The sequence below is a fragment of the Anser cygnoides genome, chromosome 1 (genome assembly GCF_040182565.1).
Source record: "Anser cygnoides isolate HZ-2024a breed goose chromosome 1, Taihu_goose_T2T_genome, whole genome shotgun sequence".
NCBI lineage: Eukaryota > Metazoa > Chordata > Aves > Anseriformes > Anatidae > Anser > Anser cygnoides.
In genome coordinates, this window is record NC_089873.1 from 190,840,080 (window position 1) to 190,864,525 (window position 24,446).

The 24,446-nt window shown below is 45.2% G+C and overlaps 1 protein-coding gene across 15 annotated transcripts; it reads left to right on the forward strand.

Annotated features, from left to right (window-relative positions):
* The first annotated feature begins 565 nt into the window (after positions 1-565).
* On the forward strand, positions 566-17,608 carry GPR12 (G protein-coupled receptor 12). 15 transcript variants are annotated; one of them, XR_010828364.1, is made up of 5 exons: positions 569-737; positions 13,370-13,470; positions 13,553-13,664; positions 14,905-15,030; positions 15,545-16,644. XR_010828364.1 is itself a non-coding variant. In XM_066989746.1 (2 exons), the coding sequence occupies exon 2, from the start codon at positions 1,347-1,349 to the stop codon at positions 2,349-2,351; it is 1,005 nt and encodes a 334-aa protein (XP_066845847.1). In that variant the 5' UTR covers positions 580-820; positions 1,332-1,346; the 3' UTR covers positions 2,352-10,555. The 15 variants fall into 15 exon arrangements, 5 of the variants coding, with proteins under 5 accessions (XP_066845847.1, XP_066845846.1, XP_066845849.1 ...); XR_010828363.1 differs by lacking the exon at positions 15,545-16,644 and adding an exon at positions 17,268-17,608 and having other exon boundaries at positions 570-737; XR_010828360.1 differs by having other exon boundaries at positions 571-737; positions 14,905-15,062.
* The last annotated feature ends 6,838 nt before the right edge of the window (positions 17,609-24,446 follow it).

The following is a 24,446-nucleotide window of genomic DNA, read 5'->3' on the forward strand; positions in this document are numbered from 1 at the left end:
TCAGAGGAATTGCAATTTCCAGCTCAACAACAACCCTTAACAGTGCTGACCTGCACTATTAAATATGTGACAGCCGCATGTCCCTAATGTCCTAGGAGGGTGACAGCCGGCTTCCCTGACCTCCCGTCGGCTCTCTGACGGGTGCTACCTGCTCCTGCCCAGATGCTTTGCACAGTCCCTATATATTTTATACAATATTTTCATTTTCATACTGTTACAACACGCAGGACCACAAAACTTCAGGGAGGTGGAGGTGTCACCGTCCCTGGGGGTGTTCAAGGAGAGGTTGGACGTGGTGGCTGGGGACATGGTTTAGTGGGTGACATTGGTGGTAGGGGGGTGGTTGGACCAGATGATTTTGGAGGGCTTTCCCAACCCTAGCGATTCTGTAATTACACGAACGCGCGGACGCCGCTGAGGGGGCGGTGGGGGCGCGGCGCCCCCTCAGCACCGCCCGCCCCCCTCCCATCCCCACACAGGCGCGCGCGCACGCGGCGGGAAGCACCTGCGCAGGCGCGCGCGCACGAGTCGAGCTCCCCCCCCCCTCCCCTCCGAAAACCGTTGCGCGCTCGCGCAAGGCTTTGGGGGGGGGGGGTTGGGGGGGGCGCGCGCGCACCTGCGCCCTCCCTCGGCCCCCTGCGCCTGAGCCGTGTGAGCGCGGCCGGGCGCCGCTGGCGACCCTCGTCTTCTCCTCCTCCTCCTCCTCCTTCTCCTCCTCCTCCTCCGGGAAAACGCAGGTGACCGGCGCCGGGCTGTGTGGGGAGGGGGGGCCGTCGTGGTGTCAGAGCCGTGCCCCTTCGGTACCTGCGCGGAGTTTTTTGTGAGTTTTGTGAGGATAAATACCAACCCCCCCCCCCCCCCCCCTTCATCCCCGGGCGGGGTTCTCCTCACAGGGGGGTCGGTGAAGGAGCCCCCCCACCCCCGGGGTCGGGCATACAGCCGCCGCTCAGGCTGCTGAATAACGGGTTTACACCCTCTGGCTGCAGCGTTTGGGGTTTGATTGTGTGTTTTTGTTCCTTAAATCTGTGTGTTGTTTTTTTCTAAACCCTTTTATGGGCTCTCAGCGCGCTGTCCTGTGCCTGTTTCCCTCTGCAGGTGAAGGGAATTACCCTGAGGATCCCTCAGGGTGTCGGTCCCTTGGCAGATAATCTCGGGCGGTTTTCAGTGTTTTCTCCCTCTTTTCTCATTTATTTTTAATTGTCACATTTACGTAACAAGTGCCTGCCCGCACGTTATGTTGGTGTCGCCGTCTCTTGGGCGTTGCATGCTCTCGGGGTGCTGTCTCCAGTGCTGTGTGTCTGAACATTAAAAAAAATGTCTTTCCGTTGAAGAAGACAGGGGTTAAAATGAATGAAGATCTGAAGGTTAATTTGAGCTGGCTGCCTCAGGACCATGTAGAAGCCAGCTCTACCGAGAATGCCTCAGCTGCAGGCTCCTCCCTGGTTCCTGTCGTAGACCCAGAGCCAGAGCTCTTGGTAAACCCCTGGGACATTGTCTTGTGCACTTCAGGGACCCTCATCTCCTGCGAAAATGCCATTGTGGTCCTTATCATTTTCCATAACCCCAGTCTCCGCGCCCCCATGTTCCTCCTGATAGGCAGCCTGGCGCTCGCAGATCTCTTAGCGGGAATTGGACTGATCATCAATTTCGTTTTTGCATACCTGCTGCAATCAGAAGCTACGAAACTGGTTACGATTGGACTGATTGTTGCCTCTTTCTCAGCATCTGTCGGCAGCTTGCTGGCTATTACTGTTGATCGTTACCTCTCCCTGTATTACGCTTTGACTTACAATTCAGAGAGGACTGTCACTTTTACCTATGTCATGCTTATATTGCTCTGGGGAGCATCTATCTGTATTGGACTGCTGCCTGTAATGGGCTGGAACTGCCTCAGAGATGAATCCACCTGCAGTGTTATCAGACCGCTCACTAAAAATAACGCAGCTGTCCTTTCGGTCTCTTTCTTGCTTATGTTTGCCCTCATGCTGCAGCTCTACATTCAGATCTGTAAAATCGTGATGCGCCATGCCCATCAGATTGCCTTGCAACACCATTTCCTGGCCACTTCCCACTATGTGACCACCCGAAAAGGAGTGTCTACTTTGGCCATTATTTTGGGGACTTTTGCTGCTTGCTGGATGCCTTTTACACTCTATTCTCTAATAGCAGATTACACCTATCCTTCTATATACACCTATGCCACCCTCCTGCCAGCTACCTACAATTCCATCATCAATCCTGTAATATATGCTTTTAGAAACCAGGAGATCCAGAAAGCACTTTGGCTCATCTGTTGTGGCTGTATTCCTTCCAACCTGTCCCAGAGAGCAAGATCGCCCAGTGATGTCTGACTGGCAGCTAGGAGCACGCTGCTTAACGCGTTACTGTCCAGACATTCTTGCGACACTGTCTTTGGTTTAGATGCATTCATTAAACGGTGTGTGATGGGTTCGTATAAAAACCACAGAATGTGCTGACCTCTTTGTAAACAGCAAACCCCAGAGACCAAAATGAATCAAGCGGTTTAAGAGAGATTTCCAAAATCAAAATAATCAGCGTTCTTACAGATTTATAATGTTGCTCAGGGTCTTTTGTTATGAATATATAACCCAGACTTTGCCACGTTTGCCATAATTTTACATTAAGTTTGCTAATTAAAAGTAGATTGAAACAGCATACCTCATCTGAAATTGTTTATGTGATTGAGTTCAGCCATACTGCATGTTACGGTCCGTTGTCAGGGTATTTTTTTCCCCTCATTTTTTCTTACTAAAGTAGGAGAAAAAAAAAAGAAAACACGTGTCCTGTTACCACAAACCCAAATGTATATCATCAGAATACTCTTCAAAATAATGGCCAATTGTACTGGTTTATATGGTATGTATTATAATAATCTCAGTGCAGCAGATTTGCTCTAAGTGAGGAAGTATTTGTATGGCTTTTATTTTATGTCTCAGCATGAATTAGCTTGATCGTTATTTTTAAAGAGTTACCTGGCCTTTACTGAGTTCTGGCTGGATGTTGAAACAGAAGATATGCTTTGTCTTCCAATTCAAAAGCCAGGCGTCTGTTTTCTCTTAGATGTGGGGCATCAGAGCTCATTATATTATTAATTTTAAAAGAATTCAGTGGGGAGTTTCAAAATTGATGAAACAATATGGCCTCTTTCGGCTGTGCATTTGTAATAGAGGCAACACTTCCAAGTTTCTCGGACAAGTTTGCCTTTTTATAAGGAAATATCAAATAAAATAGCCTACAAATTACTTGCAACATGTATTTAGTTCATTTCTGCATGAAATGGTTCCCCCTAAGTTTGTTATCAAGTCAAAACCATTTGCACTTACTACACTTGGTTTTGCTCTTCTGCTATAATTTATAATACAGAAGTTTATAAATTCTCAGAGCATATCTGGTCCGTAATTGTATGCAACCAGAACTGCAACATGAAACGACGTTTTCTCCTTCTCTGGCAGTTTCATCCATTACAGATTGTGATTCTGCGCACTGTATGCATGTCAGTTCACTTCGTTATAGGACGATAGTTCTGGTCTAAAAAGCTTCCTCTCATGGTTAAATTTAAAACTGCTTCTGACCTTTTACTGAAGCCACATTAGAATGCAATAGGAATACAATGTTGTTTTCTAATTCGAAGACGTGATTGTCAGAGAGGAAACCTTCCTGGGCAATTTCTTCATGAAATTTAAGGCGTACACTACTGTCAGTGCATGGGAGCCCGTGGCACCACTTCCACTGGCGTTCATGGGAGCTCGCTGTGGCCATGCCCTGGCATCAGTAGGAGGTTACACTCCCTTGAATGTCGAAGTCAGTATACTGTGTTGTTGCTTCAGTATCTTCCGTTACAGTTTAAAAAAAAATCTCAAGTGTAAAAATAGCAATATTTACAGTTCAATGAAAAAAATATGCCTGTATAGTATAGATTGTAGAGACAACTGTGTTGCTGGTCTGGATTTTTCCAAATGGAATCTGTCCTTTTCACATGGATGTTTGGGTGACTGTAGCTTTTCGTGGCAAAGTTTCTGTGATGTTAGGATCATATGCTATACACAAAGCTGAATCTCAAATGTGAATGAATTGTCTGTAAATGAGGCTCTGTAGAGGTTTTATGAGCAATAACTAATTTAAGTTGCAATGCTGGGTTCAAATTCCATTATCTACTTGATTCAACCTTCATGATATTTGGCTCTTACTTTGTAATCTGATTAGTTTAATAATTGCATGGCATGGTCTAGTAGAGCTGTGAGCGCGCAGCTCCCTTGGCTTCGCTGCAATTTACAGATGCTCAGCACAGTTAGACTGTGGCCCCTACTCCGCGTAGGATATTGGTGTTCTTTATCTATTTCTGAATGCTAATGAAACTCTAGTCGTTGCCAAGTCCCTATTTTGTTACGGATTTTTGTATAAGAAATAATCACTTCATAAATATCCATGCTCTGTATGCGTGCAGTTTTGCAAGTATGCAAAGTACTGGGAATAAATGGCAGCAAAAGTCATGAACTGAATAATGTAGAGAGGCTGAATAATGTAGAGTGGCACTTTTTAAAATAACAAATGAGATGTGTTGAAGTCATACAAAGTCTAGCCCCCTCTTTTTGTTTTTTCTTATTCTTTTTGCAATTGTTAACCTGTATCAAATTGCCGAGCAGTGTTATGAGGATGAGCAGCTACAACTGTGACCATAATTCAGTCCTGAGGGCAACCATTCTGCTGCTTATGCAGACCTGTTCTCATCTCTGATCACCTCACAGGCACTAGTGTTCTTCTCTCTTCTACCTGGGTGGTAGGCAAGGCAGAAAAAGCACAGAGGGAATAACATCGTCCCCTCTTTCATGCTGGTTCACCCAATGTCCTTGTCATCTTCCTCATTCCACAGGCTGCCCAAGTCCGCAAAGGCTCTCTAGAGTGCCGGGGCAGCCGACCTTATCCGTGTGCCAGAGCAGAGAGATTTGTAATTGGAAGCTCCTCTCCTGAGGAGCAGTCTGAGTCAAACAGAGGAGAGCAGGATTAATTATAGAAGTCACACACGACTGGCTCGTAGGGATGGGATTTGCCCTCATTTGGTGAGTAGCGAGTGTTTTGCCTTTCACCGCAAACAGGTGAGAAGCAGGGTTTTGCCTCCCGAGCTACTGCTGTGACCACTGAGGATGTTGGCTCTTCAGAAATGTTCTTAAATTGCAACTGTGCAGCATAGGTTGGAAAATCCTGGAAGTCAGTGACGTCGATTTGCCCACCGCTGCCAGACCAAGCTTTAGCATGGTTTGCAGTACTGGGGGGATGCTGGATAACGCCCCTGCGAGTGAATTACTGGGAGGAGAGGCTGAGCTGTGGGTACAAAGCCACCTACCTCACTTCCACGAGAAGAAAAGCAGCTGCCTTTCGGGCGTTTCAGACGCTGTGGAGGTAAACATCTCACTGCTCTTACCTCAGAACACATAGGCCTCACCTCTTTATGGTGAGGCGCCAGTATCCATCCACAGTCCTTCTGAAACTGGCAGAAATCCGGGCGGCATGCAGGAATCTGTCATCTTATGGCCCCACTGAACAGCACCTCTGCGTATGGCCGTTGTTGAATTCACAATGCTATGTGCAGTGAAGTATCTTAATCATAGTGACAAAAGATTTTTTAATGAATGAGTAACTCAGTTTAAAGATTTAAAGTTCATTTCAATTTATTGGCATACTTGACCTTAAGTTAAATAACAGGCTCATATCTTGATGGGCAAAATTTACTGTAGTCATTTTTTGTCACCCGTTCAACCTCAAAGCTTAGGGAAAGGTTTATTTTAGTTGTCTTTTTTTAACCGTTTCTCCTAACAGTAAGAATTTCAGCAATAAGAGAAAAATGTTTTTAATATAACAGCAATAAAATCCTCCATGTTGCAGGTACTATAAACAGCTGAGTAAACTCAGAGCAATAGAAAGGAAGCAATATACTCCTTTAGGCAAAAAAATAGTAATTTGCATAAGGACTTTAAGCAGAAGTCTTCCTTTGTTAAGCAGTTGCTATAGGGCTGATGTGGGACATTATTTCTGGTTGGCTTGTGTCACAGAGTTATTGGATAGGATTACTCAGCAATAACTGTTTACCTTAGGTTTTGAATCCTGAATTCATGCTGTTTGCTAGAGAGAGCAATGTACTGCAGTGGGGATTTTTACTCTTCTCAGCGTTGGGCATTTAGTTCTACAGCGGTCTCTCAATAAATTAATTGCGTTTAGCATTTCTGGTTGTTACTTAATACTGAGAATACCCAAATCCGAGATGCCCATCAAGATGGATGTGATAACTGGTGCTAGCCCGTTCTGGAGCCAGCTTGGTTTTTAAAAGAACCAGGTTATGATACCAGTGAAGAACCCCCCTACCAATACCTGGGATATTTGGAAGCGAGCTGAAAAGCCGGCTGCAGTCGCTGTGTCTTCCTAGCACGGGTGCTCCGCGATACAAGCGATTGCATCCATCCTTTGCATTCCTTGGCCAGTCTCGAAATATCCTGGAGTCACTGAAGCCCCGCCATGGTCAGCAGTGAGCCCTGGCTAAGGCCAGCCGCTGTTTCATCCCCAAAGAGTTCCTGTTCTGTTGCCTCATTTTCTTAGGGGTCACGTAGCTTTTAAAAATAAGATAGCTGTGGATTCATTTCTCAAAAGCTCTGAGCGACCTGCAGTATGAGTGAGTGTTGGGATAAAACAGCATCATTAAAAATGAGGCCCCTGACACATAACTGCACGCTCAGTCCTTTTAAATTCAGTGTTCTGTAACATTCAGAATCTTTTTTTCAAAATTCTGGCCCTGACTTTGATGCAGAGAAAATATGTATGGTCTGCTTCTCTATGTACAGTAAAGAAAGAAATCTTGAGTTGGGCAGAGTGGTCACTATTTAAGAAAAGCCAGCTTTTCAGCCACCTCTGGGGTACTGAATGGTTCTCTGTCCTTCAAACAGAAACTAACTCAGGCAAATGTCTTGAAAATCCCAAGTGCCCTCAAGTCAGTGTACAAGCTTTTGCAGCAAAAATCAGGGGACTACCGTGGTTCCGGTACAAAGCAGTTTGACAGAACAGCTCTGTTGTGAGAGGGTACAGGGACAGGATATCTGCACACCAGCGCAGACAGATCGAGTCCTAGGTGTATAGGGATAGCACCAGAAATAGGTGAACAGCGTTTCCTTGAGTCATACTGCTGCGAGAAGTCTGTATCAGGTGCACTCCCACTGAACACAGATCCTGCGTGGCAGGAATGGAAGAACATGTAAAAAAAAGTGCTGCTGGCCGGCTGTCCTGGAGGTGGTGTCAGTGGTGTACTTCTGGGGGCGGGATGGGGAGTTCAGCCGGACTTGTAAAAGGATTAATTAAGGTTAACGTTAAATATCTACATGCAGTTTTATCACATCTGTTTGGGAGAAGGTCTGAGAATCATCTTGATGTTTTACATGGCTGCCGTTTGGAGCAGAACACGTGGCTGCTCCAGCGTATACATTAAATGCAGGAAGGAATCTGTCCTTTACGCATTTATCAAAAGCAGCAAACAGCTACTTGCAGTCAGGACTCTTTGCAACTACAGAACATCTGTTTAATAATACGCAGGAAGCCACCTTAGGAAGAGAGTTTGATAACTTCAGTGATAAGCTTTGAAACACAGAATTTTCAGATAACTTACTGCACGCTGTAAATTAAGTCCTAATAGAGCGGGTCCTTGCATGTAGGAAGAAGCCCTGTAACTTGACTGATATTAGGCAGCAGGGTTACCCAAAAGCATGTGAAATTTGGTGCTTAAAAGTAAGAGGCTGCTGCGGATAAGTGCGTTACTGTAATTGGGAAACACAATTTTAAATAGTATTTGAATTTTCTGATTTTTTTTACATTTTTTGAATGCTGTTACATAAAACAGTGGTTTATCCTCTCTTTCAGTGCCGCATTTAGTTTGGCTTAGTGGTAGTCCAGAGATGTGCAATGCAGTGACAGTAAGACCTCTCAATCTCTGCCTATAAAGAGGACAAACAAAAGGAAGGGTCGTGCTTTATATGTACTAAGTTAAAAATAGTGCAGGGGAGATAACGGAGGCATGCTCATGTCCCCCTGTCGCTCAGTAAAAGAATGATGGGATGCCCAGCAATCTTGAAAGGCTTCTTGAGACCAAGAATTTGCAGATCCTTTTAATGGGCACAGATCTGGGTGTACCTCAAGGATGTCTGCTTTCACGTTAAGTAGATAATGACAGATGAGGGGAAGCAAGTCTTTATGGCCTGGGGAGTCAGCCAAGAGCTTGGTGCTTGAGCTCGGATGGGAAGGATGCTTGAATGAAGGCATCCCCTGTGAGAGGGTTATTTTGAGCTGTGCATTTTGAGCCTCCCATGGCGCGCACGGAGCACCTGAACGATGCCCTGGAGCTGCCGCTGTTGTGGGGCACAGGGCAGCAGTCCCCATGTCCTTGAGGCCGGCGCTGTTGCTGTTGGATGGCGTCCAGAGGACAGAAAGGAGGAAATGCAATCACAAGTGAGGTGTTCCTCCCTTGAAAATACAACCTCGTGTGTTTTATTTGGACTATTACAGTCTGTCATGGTTCCACTTGAAACCAGAGGATTTTTGTGGATAAATATTGAAAATATTAGAGCCAAGAGCTGGTTATCTCACAGTAAGTCATTATATATTCCTTTTTTTTTCTGAGGACCAGCTGGGCCCGTAACTTCACAGTCCCTGTTTCTTCGAAAACAATGTGCCTTTGCACTAAAAATGTCTGCGCTGATGTTTAGTCACAAAATCATTGTGGGTCTTGCAAGCCAGACAAAAAGAAGAAACAGTTGCATATTTCACTGCTATACAGACCTCTTCTGGAAGAGTTCTGAATGTAGGTTAGATGAAACCGTATTACGATTAACTGGTGCCTCGCTGCTGTGATGCAGAGTAATTCTGTGCCGTTGGAAGGATACAGGAAGAGTTTCCAGGGGAGGTTTTGCAAATGGGTTGAGAGTAAATCTTGTATTTTGAAAACAAAGGTCAATTAAACTTGCCAACCCAAATACCTTGAGTTGCCTTTTGAGGGAGTTTTCCTCGCCTCCTCAGACCTTTTATTTTGCATTCTGCATATATAAAGGCAATTTTTACAAATCCTTGCTGATGAGCTGAGTACTTAACTGGACAAGACAGTATTAGGGGTTTCCCCCCAGGTTGAGGGGAGACTTTTCTGTGCCTGGAGTACTTAGAGACATTTGCTGCACATTTAAGGGCTTCGTCAAATTGGTAGTGTAGAGTAATCCAACTGATGGCCACAGGGTTACTCTTTTTTTTTTTTTTTTTTTCCCAGCAGTAAGATGTCTGGCACAGTCCTTTTTGTTTCAAGAACCTGCCTCTTGTTTTCTCCCATAAGCATGGCGCTGCATTCTTAGGTAGAATCTTATATGGGACAGTTTTAATAGATTTCTATGCAGAAGACCCTTTTAAAACAAACAAATAAACAAAAGCATTGAAATAAATTCTTAGCTCTGTGCAAGCTTCACAAATAGATTTCTTAACTGAGAACATTTAGAGAATGTCTGTTAACCCCATAATTTTACAGTTTGTTGTAACTCTCTCAAATATATCAGCAGCACTTTATCTCATTGAACACCTTTGAGCATTGGCTTTACCCTGGAAATGTTCCTGATTCACTTTCAGGGGAAAAAAAAGTGACTGAACGGTTACCATTTTCTTTATAATGGTGAAATTTTTTTTTTCCTCGAACCATTTGATCCCAAACATATGATGTCCTGTGATGTCTGAGCCCAGACCTGGTCCTGGTTTTCAAGGAAAAACCAAGTCAATGCTAACTGTACGTGCTGAAGACTCTGTGCTACAAAGATCTACCTTAGAAAATGGAGGGGCCTTCCACTTTTAAGGAACAGACTCCAGCAAACTAGGTTTTTGTTGGTGGTGGTGGTGGTGTTTGTTTGTTAAATAACACCAGGCAGCACTTCTGTGCTGGGCGGGTGACGGAGCCCTGGCACAGGCTGCCCAGAGAGGCTGTGGGGTCTCCTCCTTGGGGATCTCCAAAAGCCGCCTGGACGTGGTCCTGGGCAGCCTGCTCTGGGTGTCCCTGCTTGGGCAGGGGTGGCACCAGGGGCCCCCAGGGGGCCCTGCCAGCCTCAGCCAGCCTGTGTGGTTGTGTGTGAATTCTTGTGTCTTTAATTTGGACATGTCCCACTGCAGGCTTTGGGATTGCAGGTATGTTCTGTGTGGCCGCATCTGGGACAGAATACAAGAGGGATATTTACCACTAACATGAGCCTGTAGAGCAGTTAGATGTTCCTGCTTACCCGTTTCCTGTTTTTTCTCCCTCTGTCTTTCACAGATGCTTTGGAAACAGCACAGATCACGAGTCTAACATGCCACACAGTCACATGGCACAGGTGCACATTTTGCACTGACTGATGCTAACCTGCGGGACATTGCAGTAACTAAAAATTCTTACACATTTATTTTTAAAGGATACACCAAATACACATTTTTCACAGGGGCATTCCAGGAAAGGCACTACACAACCACAGGGGCTGAGGCTGGCAGGGAGCCCTGGAGGCCCCTGGTGCCACCCCTGCCCAAGCAGGGACACCCAGAGCAGGCTGCCCAGGACCACGTCCAGGCAGCTTTTGGAGATCCCCAAGAAGGAGACCCCACAGCCTCTCTGGGCAGCCTGTGCCAGGGCTCCGTCACCTGCCCAGCACAGAAGTGCTGCCTGGGGCTCAGAGGGAGCCTCCTGGGTGCCCGGCTGTGCCCACGGCCTCCTGTCCTGGCACTGGGCACCGCTGAGCAGAGCCTGGCTCCGTCCTCTCTGCACCCTCCCTTCAGGGATTTAGGGACATGGATGAGATCCCCCTGAGCCTCCTCCAGGCTGAGCAGCCCCAGCTCTCCAAGCCTCTGCTCATAGGATTCATAAGAGCTGGAGCCAAGGTGTGGAGCTCTTAATGCATTCGTTACTTTTGGTCCTCAGAGAAGTTTCTTCTCACTGCAGCATTTGCTAAGATGAAACCCAGCAAAATAATAGGGAATTCAGCTCCCTCTGCTTTCAGGGAAGGGGTATTTTGTAGTGTACAAATGAAAACAGCATGAGCTGGCCCTCTGAAAACAGATACCCATGTCCCTTTATGTCCTGTGGAGCTCAGGGAGTTGTGTTCCATCCATGGGCTTTTGCTTTGCTGCTCGTTGGTTCCTCTCTGACAACGTCCTCCCTCCATACATGAGCAAAGCTCAGTCCACCTCGTGGTGCCTCTGCCCCAGGGGGCCCACAAGAAAAGAGCACGGGGTGAGGATTTCTAGCAGTGCTAATCACAGGCTGGTTTTGGAGGCAAGCTCTGCTCTCAGCAGAGACCTTTCTGAAGACAAGATATAAATTAGCCTTCTTCAGTGACGTTTCAACCACATTCCACCTCTTTTCTTTTGCATTTGCCACTCTCTGGAAGCGGAGGCTGCCCTTACCTGCGAGGAGGGGAGTAGCTCGCTGTTGGGAATTAGCGTGCTCCAGCATGCAGATTGTTACCCAGCAGCTGTCCCAGAGCAGAGGGGCTGAACGTGTGTTAGTCTGCTCCTGAACTCAGGCTGATCCCACAAGTATAGGAGTGTACAGGAGCAAGATGTGCTTTTCCAGAGTTTGGAAATAGCTTCAAAAATGCAGAATGGGTATTGCAGCTCAAGAGGCAGGTAAATGGGTTACGTATACAGCAAAATATTCGTGCAATCCCTAGGGCTGCTTGCCTGTGCTCAAATGTGTTTTCCATTGGAGCTGATAGCAGCCCCTTGCATATAGCGAGGAGGAGAATATGGGCTCTTCTAGGAGGTGGGCACCCTTCTTTTGTCATTATTTCTAGAAGTAGCCACGTCAGCCATCTATCCAATTTCTATGCCTACATCTTTTTACTCCAAGGCTAAAATCTACAGTCACGTTGTACATTGGTCTCAGCTTCATTGTCACAGCCAAAACCTACAAAAGTTGATTGTAAATGTGTTTACAAATAAAAAGAAATCTCGTAGAATAAAATGTTATAACTGTGCCTCTGAGAAAAAAAAAAAAAAAGCTTTAAAACTCAGTATTTAACTCCAGGCCATGAAATTTAGAATACCCTGGTAGAAGCGCTCATAATTTTCTACACATACTAACTAGACCCCTACTTCCTTTCTGTTGCCAAATGCAATTAAAAATAACCTCTGGTTTACCATGCTCATCCATGAATTTTTCAGAGAGAGCTGTTCCTAGGAAACACTGTGCAGTGCACGTGAACTCCTGATACTACTGACTGCAGTGTGGTTCCGTATGGAATTCCGCAAGCTTTAGCAAAAGCAGCTGCACGGTGATAGGTTGCACTCCCCACATCCCATTAGGAGCCAAGCGGCTTTAAACCAGTAATTTGAATTCTGCATGTTGTGCTTTTTGTCTGAGAACCAATTACTGGTTTCGTAAATAGGGGCCTGTGGTTATTTCTTATACTGTTTAGGTCTTTTCATTTAACTGTGGTTGAAGTTTGAACCATAGCTTGCCAGTATATCAAGTAATTTTAAAGGGAAGCGAAACATCTTTGCCTCAGTTTCCCTTAGGATTAAAGCTTTGGATTGCAACTACAGAGCTTCTTGTTGTATACAAGATAGTCATTTAATGCACTTTATTTAAAAAAGGCACAAACTATTTTGTTTATAAAATGTTACAATTGCACTATGCTGTAAGAATCGGTTAATAAACTGTACAGTTTTGTAGTCAACATTGTAAGTGTTTAGTCATAAATGATTGAAACAATTACATGTTTCAATTAAATGTTAATTTTATATGTGGTATATGTAACTATAAATAAATTTTCCTTTATAAGAAAAGAATGGTTGTCTATGTCATTGAATTTCACATTCTATTTCAAATAACAAAACAGTGTTCTTGCTAAAAAATATAAAAATTAAATATGTTCTAGAGCAAAAGATGGCAGTAGCTAATAACTAAAACTTGGGGGATTAAATTCAGATGTGTAAATATCAGCTGAACTTCTGTAATTCCACTAACACCGCAGAAGGAAATACCAGGCGCTATGGTTTGCTACAAAAAGTCTGAAAGAATAGCTAACAGGAATTCTTGAATGTAGACTTGTAAATGAAAGCCAGAGTGTCCTTCTAAGTCTACCTTTTTTTATCCAAATTAATTTACTTCTACTGCACTTCTTTTCTAGTCCACTGCCATTTATTTTCATTGTATATGCTCAACTTTGGTGAAAAAAAATCAGCTGCCGTGTGCAAAAGGATCTGCAGTGGATCTTGCTAAATGGATGTCAGTACTTAAATACTAAGTTTGATTAGTGATCATTAACTGGGAGAAGAGTAGAAAGAAATCGTTAACTTGGATTCCTTCTCTTTTTAGTTAAAATTGGTCCTGATCTTCCTGTTAAGTAACTGCGAATCAGATACGTGATCAGACTTCTGTTTCCACTCTGACTCTTACAGGCACGCCAAAAGAAAAGGGTGAACTGTCTCATTTTCCAAATTAAATTTATATATACAAGTGATATGAATTATTTTCTTGAATACCTAACTTGTTTTCCAGGCACATGAATTGATGGAAAGAGCTACATCTCTAACTTTAAAGCTGACTAGTCCTTATCGTAGTCAATGAAAACATGGCTTCTGAACCTGCCTAGTGGTTGGCAGATTACCAGGTAAGTGATGGAGTGAGGCTGCTTCCCTTGTACGAGGCAGGGCTGCAGTGCTACACCTCAGCGCTCTCCTCTGCCTCCACATCTGGAGAAGACCCTGGTGATGTTCACTTCTACCAGACAAAGCTGTCCTCTCCACCTCACATCACACACGGGCACTAACTGCTTTCTCTAGAGAGGAAGAAATCAGTATGATGGAGTGGAGCAGGGGACAAACAGGGTCATGCCCAAGTTGTCTTTCTGCAGTTAAAGTACAGTCAAAAATACTACAACACGATGGTAATCAGGATGTATTTAACAAATGGTTTTAACTTAACATGAACCGTAAGTACACGATAGAGACCCTTAGGATCTACCAGCCATTCGGTCTGCTAAACTGAAAATTGAATAAAAATCAATGGGGAAAAAAAGAAGGAGGAGGAGAAAGAAATGTTTTACCTAACAGAAAAGCCATGACATGTCATCAAGCATGTTCCAATAGATACGAAAATCTATATACAGTAGAGTGGAGGTACCACACCCATTGACGTCCAATGTATTCCGTAAGGGTAAAAGCTCAGTTCATGAAAATTTTGTCCTGCTTTGCACATTTTCTCTCTCGTTGCTGACAGAGACAACAGGAAGAAGGAAAAGGCTGAGATTCAACATGCAAGTATCAAACAAATGCTCTGTAATAATGACTGTTTATTCAAACTCAGCACCCTTGTAAGAGAAGAGAAGCCATAATATTTCAATGAGGTTTAACATTAGGAGAGGTAATGCTGTAAAGATGAATTCTACTTCCAATTAAAGGAGCAGCTAAAATGTTGAATTGCTGGCAGGCAGCTCAGAGATTCTTCCAAGATCCCCAATAAGGTATACAAAATAAATGTATTTTTCCTCTCAAAAAAAGATTGAAAGGACATCAAAAAGAGTGTGAGATTAGATGAGAGGTTAAGAAGGCTGTTAGAAACAAAATATGCAAAATGGAGACCTCTGACTCGTTAAATGGATAGCCATAATAAGGCAAATCCTAAAAGACTTTGAAGAGCAGCCTGCCAAAGCATAAAGAAACCTCTGATAAAAACTGTCACAAGCAGGAAGCTTGCCCAGACAATCTGTGGATACAGTAAGGACGGTCACGAAAAAGCTGTGGAGGAAAGTAAAATGAATTATTTGCATTGTTGTTTTGTGGTGTTTTTTTTGTTTTGTTTTGTTTTTTAAAGGGATTTAGGAATCCACATACTGGATACTTTCTTTGCAGAGGGAAGAGGCTGAGGAGTCGTCTGCTGGGGTGGCACGAAAATGGTTGCGCCATTGCTGAGGCCTGACTTGAGGTTTAGCTAAATGAATGGCATGTGAGAAGAAACACTGGCTGAGACACAAGAAGGTGCTCAACGTGACGGATAAAGGTGTAGGAAGGTTAGGTAACATGACAGAGGAGGGCTGGATTTCCTGTGTTGTTAGGGGAAGTTCCATGGGAAGCAGCCAGACTTTGCAGGTGATTCAAGGGCAGTACTGGGGACTTTTTGGTACTGGAGCCTCACAGCACAGCACTACCTCAGTGACCACCTCAGTAGTAGTACTGTAGAAAGCCAAGATTACCTAGGTAACAATACCAAAATAATAATAGGCATATAGATGTATCAAAACAGGATCCAATGGGAAAAAGGTAATTAGGGTCAGGCTGTCTGGGAGGAAGCTGGGGTGGAGAATGGGGTGAGACAAAGGAGTGGTGGAAAAGATGGCGAAGCAAGAAAATGGACAAAAAAAAAATCACATCACATCGCCAGGGCTGTCTGAGGGTCTCTTTGGGCAGCCCTGTGCTTTGTCAGTATCTTAAAGCAGGACAACAAACCCAACTTGTTCTGACCACAACACGTGCGTTTAACTTGTCTCTGCAGTCAGGAGGGCCAGGAACGAGCAGCGTGTTTGCCCTGGCTGGCAGGGGAGCAGCAGGGATGGATGGATCTGTCTTGGCATCAGTGCGTTGGTGCCTCTTCCAAACCTGACAGCACTGGCATCATCCTAGCGGCTTCCTAGCAGTCTCAAATGGAAATGTCATTAGGAGGGCAAAGTGGCTGACCAAATCAATAAATCAAATAGTATAAAGCTGCCAAATCTTAATGGTGCTCAGCCAGACCTGTAAAGGGATCCCTATTAAAATGGTGGAAGTATTCATGGTATTACAGAACTGGTGGATATCCTGGCTGCATTTTTACAGATAACGTCCTCCTCCTCACAAAGTGATCCAGCAGCGTCACAGGCTAAGGAAACAGAGTGTTATTAAGAGGGTTTTGGATTAACCAGGAACTGAAGGCATTGGCAATGCTTAGACCACCCAGTAGCCACGACTTTGTGCCCCCTTTCCAAATGGATAGCATTTTGTGCACTCCGGTTGGATAGCAGATACTTTTGTCAGCTGTCTGCAATTAAGCAGAGGGAAACAGATGAACTTTTAGTAATGGATAAGCAACAGAAAACTTCTGTGGCCAATAGTAAACAGCATATTTACAGGGATAAAATAATTGAAAGCTATCTATCAGGCACATCAAATAATTGCCGTGCTGTAGTGAGCAAAATAAAGTTCCAATGGGTTCGGTAGGGGAGATGAAAGACTACAGCCCACTGTTAGCCTTTGGGTCAAGGAGACTCAGCTGTAGCATTGCAGATGCCTGTACCTCTTCTTACATCCTTCTCGGAAGTGCCTGTAGGTCACATCAGAGACGAGTTGCTGGGTTAGGTGGACATTTGGACTAAGTAGAGCATATCTTCCCTTCTTACTGAACTGTCAATTATCTCACTAAATTATCTCACGAAGTTGTTATGAATGGCAGGAGACCAGAGAGCGTCTACAACCTCACCACTGTCGCATAGCCAGAATCTTTGATGTCTATTCAAAGTGCAGGGCCCGTGCAGTTAATGGGTATTTTACCCTCATCACTGAAAATTGCATAGAAATAGCATTGATCTGGTATAAATGACAAAGACAATTCCATTTGCAGATACTCAGGCTTAAAAAAAACCTCCAACTCGTATATACCTTTTAAAGGTATTTTGAAAGGATCCAGGATTGTATTATATAGATCTAAGTTTCTTTCTAGAATTGCTTTTAAAGACAGCAGCCCTCGCCCCGCCCCTTGTTTTTTATTGAAAATATGGTCCTCCTAAATGCTTCCTGGATTTGTTACTTTTTGCATTCCTCTGACCTGGGATGTGAGTGGAGCAAACCCAGTGCTGTAGAGCATGTAACAACCAACACTTGGTTATTACACACAGGTCAGCTCTGACCTGAGCATCTTCAGCTTCCTAATTTTACTGGGCTTTTATTCTTTCATACCTGCCTAAGTGTTTCATTCCTTTATTTTGTGCTAATTGTAAAGATTGCCTTTCAACTCAGGGGATCATCCTTTATCTAACAAAGGTGATTTTACTGTACCAGGACACTGACTTTCACATCAGAGACATGGTAGAACTGGTTTCATCTGTATTTTTTTATCATGATGTATGAGGTCTAAATGATGCTTGTCGGAGAGCCCAAATAAGTATGTTTTTAAGATGCAGTAAGTTTGCCATCATCATCATTTTGAGCTGTCAAGCTCAAAAGCGTCCTCTTATGATTTCCAGGACAAGGATCATCACACTCCTAATCATTCATCTGACAGCAGGGGGGATGCAGAAAGATGCAGAGGATTTGGCAAATTAGGGTAGGAGAGCCCTTCCTGCTCTCCTGCCTGCTCTCCCTGGACTCTCTGCTCTTGAGAGGGGAACAAGGGCAAGCTCCCACCGACCAAGGGGCAGGAAAGGCTGCTGGAGAGGAGGAACAGGTCTGCACACCCTTCAGGCCCACCACTGCCTCGGTTTTCTCTGCAGATGCAGTTGAGTTCACTGCTTGGCAAGGTAGCATGTGCTACGCCGCGCCAGGGCCACGCAGCAGCAGCAGCTCATCTCTCCCTTGATGCTTTGGCTGCTTCCGCAGCCTGGTTTCTTGCTGAAATGGACTCCAGGATTTATTGTCAGTGCTGGCTTCCCAATCCCTTCAGCCAGCTTTCAGTGAGAAGTAATAAAGCAGATGTTTTTTGTTGTGGTGGTTGATGATTGTTTTTTAGTTTTAATTAAGCAACGTATTTTCAGTCCCTGGGGTGCTGAGGCTGGTTTTGTGGTTTGTTTTGTTGTTTTTTTTTTTCCTTTTAGGAAGAAGTCACAGAAAAATGTCATGACTCCTTAGCGCTCAGTCCGTTTCATTCATCAGGCTCTTTCCAGCCACTCTAAGTCTGCCTTCAGTCCAGCCACAGCGTTACCAAAATACAGTCACCCTTGCCAACAGCTGCTCCTGGCTAAGGCCACCACATTTTTCACAGGATAGCTTGGGCTGGCCCAGCACCCTTCCGTGCATTCGCTAAATTCGGTCTTTTCTGCTAGCAGATGAGGAGCCCAGAGAGTGGTCCCAGGGTGCTGATTACTGCTGGAACAGGTCCTGGGCAGAGGGGCTGATCTTTGCCGTGTGATATCAACTAGTGAGCGGGTGCAGGAATAGCCCCTGGCCTGTCTGGGGTATATTCAGTGCTCAAGCTCCTGTGGTGCATCTCCTAGAGGGAAAAGCCACCCGGGTAGATGGGCACATGTCCTAAAGCTGGCTTGTCCCATGGACACAGCCGCAGCAGCTGTTTGATCTCCAGCTCATGTCAACTCAGTGTCTTCTTTGCATTTTACACTTAATTTCTCTTACCAGGGAATGCTGTATTCCTCTCCAGAGATGAGACAAAGCATTCATCAGAGCACAGTAGTTTCCCCTGTTCTGTTTAGCATTTTTCTGCTTGTGCTTGATTCTATTATTCTGTTTTAATGAGCACTCATTACAGTACACATCTGTCTCCAGAGATCTGAGCAGCGGAATCTCCATCTTTTCCTCTGCTGTACAAAGCGATGCGACACTTTATTTTAGTCAAGTTAAAAACAGAACAAAATGCTGCACTCTTTCCCTTTCAATCATCTCACCTTCAGCAGTGATTTGCAAAATGACTGTTGCTTTTTCCTCTGCTTAGAAGTTATTTTTTACACCATTTAAATGACAGCTTAATCGTATGATAAAGGACTTCCCCAAGCGCAGGTCTTTTCCGTGTGTCAAAATATCTGTGGATTCCATATTTAACATCCGACAGAGCTGTGCTGCGGCAGTAGGTGAAGCTTCCCTGATATTATATCGCTGTGGAGAGCACTTCCTTCTGGAAAGCTGTTCTGAGATAAAAGTCAGCGGGGCGCTGATCCCCACAGTGGAAACCAGCAGGAAAAATCCTGAACAGCAGCAAAGTACCTCGAAGGATGTCAGCATACATGGAAAGGTAAGGCCGTGTGCAGAATAATTCAGGCCATTTATGATAAAGTGTTGTTTTTTAAAGATCAAGAAGCTTTGGCAAACACGTGTAAAGCACTTCACAGCAGATGGCAACATGAACAGAAAGAGGTCGTGTCAAGCACGCAGGAAATACAAATACCTACTGCTCTTCCTGCTCGCCTGCCCCAGTGCTTGCTGTGAGAAGGTGGCAGGTAAGACTAGCTCTGCGTTTGTGGGATGAATGCCTAAGAGAAATAGCACAGTGAGTTTAACATCTTTTTAAAAGCGTTGAACAATTTCCACTCCTGCAAAAGATAGTTGTATGAAAACTTGACGACTCAAAGTTACCACGTTGAGCTTACAGGCTGGTGTCAACCTTCTGGTGAGGCAGAAGCTCATGTCAGTGTGAAAAAGAGCCAGTAACATGGAGGGCTTCCAGCGACAGGCTGTGGGGAAGATGCCTCATGGGTTCTGTGGGGCTTTGGTTTCCTGGCACCACCTTCTGTCGTGTGCTGTGGATGTGCCTCCAGACACAACCAGTGAAAATCCAACTGGAGACACAGCAACTGGTAGCTGGTGCATCAGGTTACAGCCTGTAAGAAGCATATGGCTTACCTGACCCCTTAGCTTGCAGAAAATTACAGAAAGCCTCATGTCCAGTAGGGTTTTGCCTGGTGCTTGCTAACAGATGAAGAATGGCTTCATTTTGTTCCTGGTGAAGACAGCCCAAGAGGTGTTTTGGAACCAGCATCAACTGGTTCAGCTGCAGCAGAGCTGATGTTTCCTGCAGAAAGGTCACAGGCCATTTACAGTTTTCTGAGTCAAAACCAAACCTTAAAACTCCACCTAAAAATCACCTAGCATCTGTGTAGAGAGCCCTGTGCCTGCCCCTGGGTCGCAGCAGCTAACTGTGTGAATCAGAACTAGAAACAAAATCCTGCCCAGGAGAGCTTACGGGTTTGCTGCTGATGGTAAAACCAGAAGCTTGATCTCAGGCTGGTTGTGGCTCAGAGCAATTTCACTGCTGTTCACAGAGCAAGTAAGTAGAAGAGCAGGACTGTACCCAAGCGTGCACATGATCATGGCTAGACTTCTAGGATGTGGTGTTTCAGAAATAAAGGGGGTAATGAGCCACGTATAATTTGAGAGCCTGTCCTCTCTTTGGTGAACGCTGTAAAAGGCTTCAGGAAACAACCTCCGGCTCTGCTTTCCCTCTGGTTCTCCATCAGGAGCAGCAGAGGTCAAGGTAGCTTGCGAGGTACGCCGATGACATTTGAGGTGCCTGTGAGCTGGGACGATGGGGTGCCAGCGGGGTGGCAGCCAGCCCGGACCAGCCTGGGGGAAGGATCTGAGCTTGCTGCCTGTGCGTCCAGCTGGAGGGAGGGCGTACAGGGGGTGAGAGGGGGCACAGTCCCCTAGGTGCCAGCCGCCCAAGACAACACCTTCCCAGTGTACAATATCAAGTTTAGCAGCAGAGAGGAGCTGAGGGGAGGCTTTTGCATTTTTGTGAAATGTATAGATCTCTGTGCGTTATCCAACAAAGTGTTTATAACACCCGAATTCTGATCAGGCTGATCAAATCAACATCACATTGTGCTGCCTTTTTGTGTCAAGCGTTCATTTTAGAAACACACAGCCATATGGGAGGTGTGTGATTTTATTTATTTTTTCCTTATACCTGGTCAGTATTTTCCTTGTTTTACAACTTGTGACCATTGCTTCTTGTCCTGCTGCCATGCACTTCTGAGAAGTTTGTCTCTCCTGAGTAATAAAGCAATTAGATCTCCCCTTACCCCTATCTTCTTCAGGCTGAACAAACTCAGTCCTCTTAGGCTCTTCTCATACGTCCTCCAGGCCTCTCACCATCTCAGCAGCACTCTGCCGGCCCCTTTCTTGCTGGTGAAGACCTCTCTTACATGGCAGCACGGGACTGGACACAGTACTCCTGATGTGTTTTCATACCTGCTAAGTAGAGGAGAACTGTCATTGCTGGCTCTGCTCTCACTAATGCCAACATGAGGTTTCTGTCAGTTCATTCCTTCAGCTTACCAAGATCCCTATCAAGTGATAGGATGCAAGGAAATGGTCTCAAGTTGCACCAGGGGAGGTTTAGATTGGGCATTAGGAAGAATTTCTTCCTGTAGAGGTTGGTCAAGTGTTGGATCAGGCTGCCCAGGGAAGTGGTGAAGTCCCCAGCCCTGGAGGTATTTAAGATGTGTGTGGATGTGGCACCAAGGGATGTGGTTTAGTGGTGGGACTTAGTAAGTCAGGTTGATGGTTGGACTTGATGATCTTAAAGGTCTTTTCCAACTGATTTTAAAAGAAAAAAAAAACACTCATGAACAGCAGCCCTGCCCTCCAGTGTACCCGCTCTTCCTCCCAACTCGGTGTCATCTGTGAACTTACATGGATCCTGTCCCACCATTCAGGTCTGATGAAAATGTTAGGCAGCACTGGCCCAGGTGTCAGCCTCTGCAGAACAGCTCTCATCATCAGCCACCAGCTGCACTCCAAATCTGGTGACCCTTCTGCTTTCTCCTTCAGACTGCAAGTCCACCCATCCTCATACCTCCCACTAGTATCGCCTGGAAGCCTTGCCAAGGACAAGGTGGACAGCCCCACGGCTCTCCCTTCTGCACAGGGCCACGCATTCCTCCAGGGGCCCATCCGTCAGTGCTAAATGACAGACACGCTTTGGGAGTACCCCAAAACATTTTTTCATAAGTCTTGAATGAGAGGTGCCATGAGTGGGAGCTGGGAGGTGATTTTGCCTTTTTCCTCCCCCCCCCCCCATACAGCTGAGGTGACAGTGAGCACTCAACACTGCCACCCAGTCTGTTCTCATGCTTGTGAAAGTAAATTTTTACATCAGGAGTCTGAAAAATAATGTTTATGGACACTGGGAGGATGAAGAACACAAATTATTTTTCTTAGTCAAGGAAAGCTAAAAAGTGGCATGAGTATAGCATATTAGAAATAACATCTGGAGAAACTTGGGGGTCTGAGAAGCCCATGAATCAATTGGAAAATGATGTAAGATGAGCTCGTGGATGGAAGCAGAAGCCTTGTAGGTCCACTGCAACACACGGGTAGGTGAGCATCGGGTGACAGTCCCCAGGAAATGGGGGTTCCCGTAGCTGCTGATGGGATGGCTTCAGCCATGGGACTCAGTACAGGAATAAATGGGTGTAAAATAAAAAGAGCCTATAAAATGGCCTCCACAGGTTGAATACTGGAACTTTTTCTCCAACCTCTTGGAATCAGCTGCCTTAAACAGTCACAAATGACTTCACTGGGTAAATTTTGGGAGAGGGCAGGGAAAGGATGGGTATCTAGCCATTTGTTTCACTTTTCACAAGATGCCATTTGAAATCGCAAGTATTTCCCCCATTATTTGTAATACTGAGTACACATAAAAGGTAACAAACATTTTAAAACTTTGAACTGGGGTATTACAGAAAGATTTCCCATGGGGCACGAGCGTTGGAAATAAAACTATTTCAAATTACACCGAGGTCTCCCTTGTCCTATGATGTGTTTATGCCCTATCAGAGGCAGAAGTGGTATTTTCAAAAATAAGTTAACACTTGACTGTCTCCCCAGCAGATGGACCAGAACAGGTAGAAAGATACCATTAAAAGTGTATCCTTTGAGAAACCAAGTGGCTCACAGCCGTTCAGCTCCAGCCCAACCCGTAGGCATACTTGAAGTCCTCAGGGCCAGATCATCTAAATCAGTCAATGCAAGATGCTGTGTCTGCAGGACACTTGGCACAACATACCCTGGTCCTCACCTTAGAACTGTAGATAACCTATAGGTAATGCAAATTTTTAAAAATTATCAATCAACCATGATTTACTAGTCCACTTGAAATCGTTTAGGGGTATCAGTCTATTTGGTTCAGACTGACCCATAACTTCTTTAACATCTGGCTTTCTTATTCACAGTGCCAGACTGGAAAAGGTCGGAGTACACGTAATTGAGATAAAGGTGCCCTGTCCTTCTGGGACAGAGGCACAGGGAGAAGCGTGTACAATTTCTGGATGAAGTGTGGCTTTCCATCTCCAGCACTACCAAAATGGCATCCTCAGAAACACTGAGGGCAGAGGGGAAAAAAAGACAAGAAAAACAAAAGCACCACCAACTAAAATCCCACTCCTGCTAGTACTGATGAACAAGTACTGATGTTTGTGAAAAAAAAAATTTCTATGGCAGCCAGTGTTTTGCTAAACTATTATATGTTCCCTAATACTATTTTCCATGTGATCTCCAGCACCTCTGGCATTTTATCTTTAAATATAATGCTGAAATAATAAAATAACGTGAGCCCACAGTTTATAGAAATTCCCCCCTGCTCCAGTTTGACAGTGCACAAAAACGCCCAAGTGAGTGAAGGAGCAGCCTGCTTTTCAGTGCCCCAGGTGACTGTGTAAAACCCTTGCTGGGAGCCCTGTTCACAAACTACTTTTGCATCTGATTTTAGGGTTTTGTCCTGTTGAAAAATGTCTTTGAAAGCTTTGGGCCTGCAACAATTTCTTCTGACTTATGTTTTACATGCATTCTTCTACATTTTCACACTCAAAAACACCCAATGGAGATCCCCACGTAAGCCACCTGGGCTGCTCACCGCAGGCCCACCACCATCCCACCCAGCCAAGACCTGCTCATGCAGCAGCTGCTGTTTCCATCAGCCTGAGAAGAACACATTTTCCCGGTTGATTTGCAGTCAGTCATTGGAGACCCCAAGCGCTGACTCCCAAATTACACATTCGCCCACCTTGAAACACCGCAGAAGTTGCCCTGCTCCCACCCCCAGCAGCTGGCCTGTGGCAGGACAAGGTCTGCTGGAGAGCTTCATCTCTTCAGCAGCTCAGCGTGGGCACAAGCCTTGTCATGGGGAGAGTATGGGCTACAAGCCATGCCAGACTTCACCTTCAAGAAAACATTCTTTCCTGACTTGACGTGTACAAAAACACACGCAAAACCAGCGTACAAGGTTTTGCACCTTGCCGTTCAATCCTGGACCTGCTAGGTCTGCTGGCTGCCCCCAGCCACACGTACTCACCAAAGCTCCAACCTCCTCGTCACACATGCTGTCTGGCCTCCCTGTCATTACACCTAATTAGAAGGCTCTCTTCTTTGCTTGGCTTTCACTCTACTGCTAGTTTGAGTTTCAGAGGTAAGTCTCAGGCCTTGGTGCACCCCATCTACCACAAGCGTGCAGCACGGAGAACCAAGCTGAGTGATGGTGGCAGCAGCTGTGGCACAGCCAGAGCCAACAACTGAAGGAACACCCAGGAAGTCTACAGGATGGTTAAAAATTAACAAAAAAGGAAAAATACCGAACATGTCACCTGTAAAGATGCGGGCCTGGGCTACCAAAGGCCAGCTCAGACCAGCACCGTAACTGGGTGGCACGCAGAGGCTCACCCTCCTGATGAGATACGGCACAGCTGGGGGCATTCAGTGGT

Bases quoted from the DNA above. Each gene is read 5' to 3' on its own strand.
- GPR12 (XM_066989746.1), top strand. From the start codon at position 1,347: ATGAATGAAGATCTGAAGGTTAATTTGAGCTGGCTGCCTCAGGACCAT.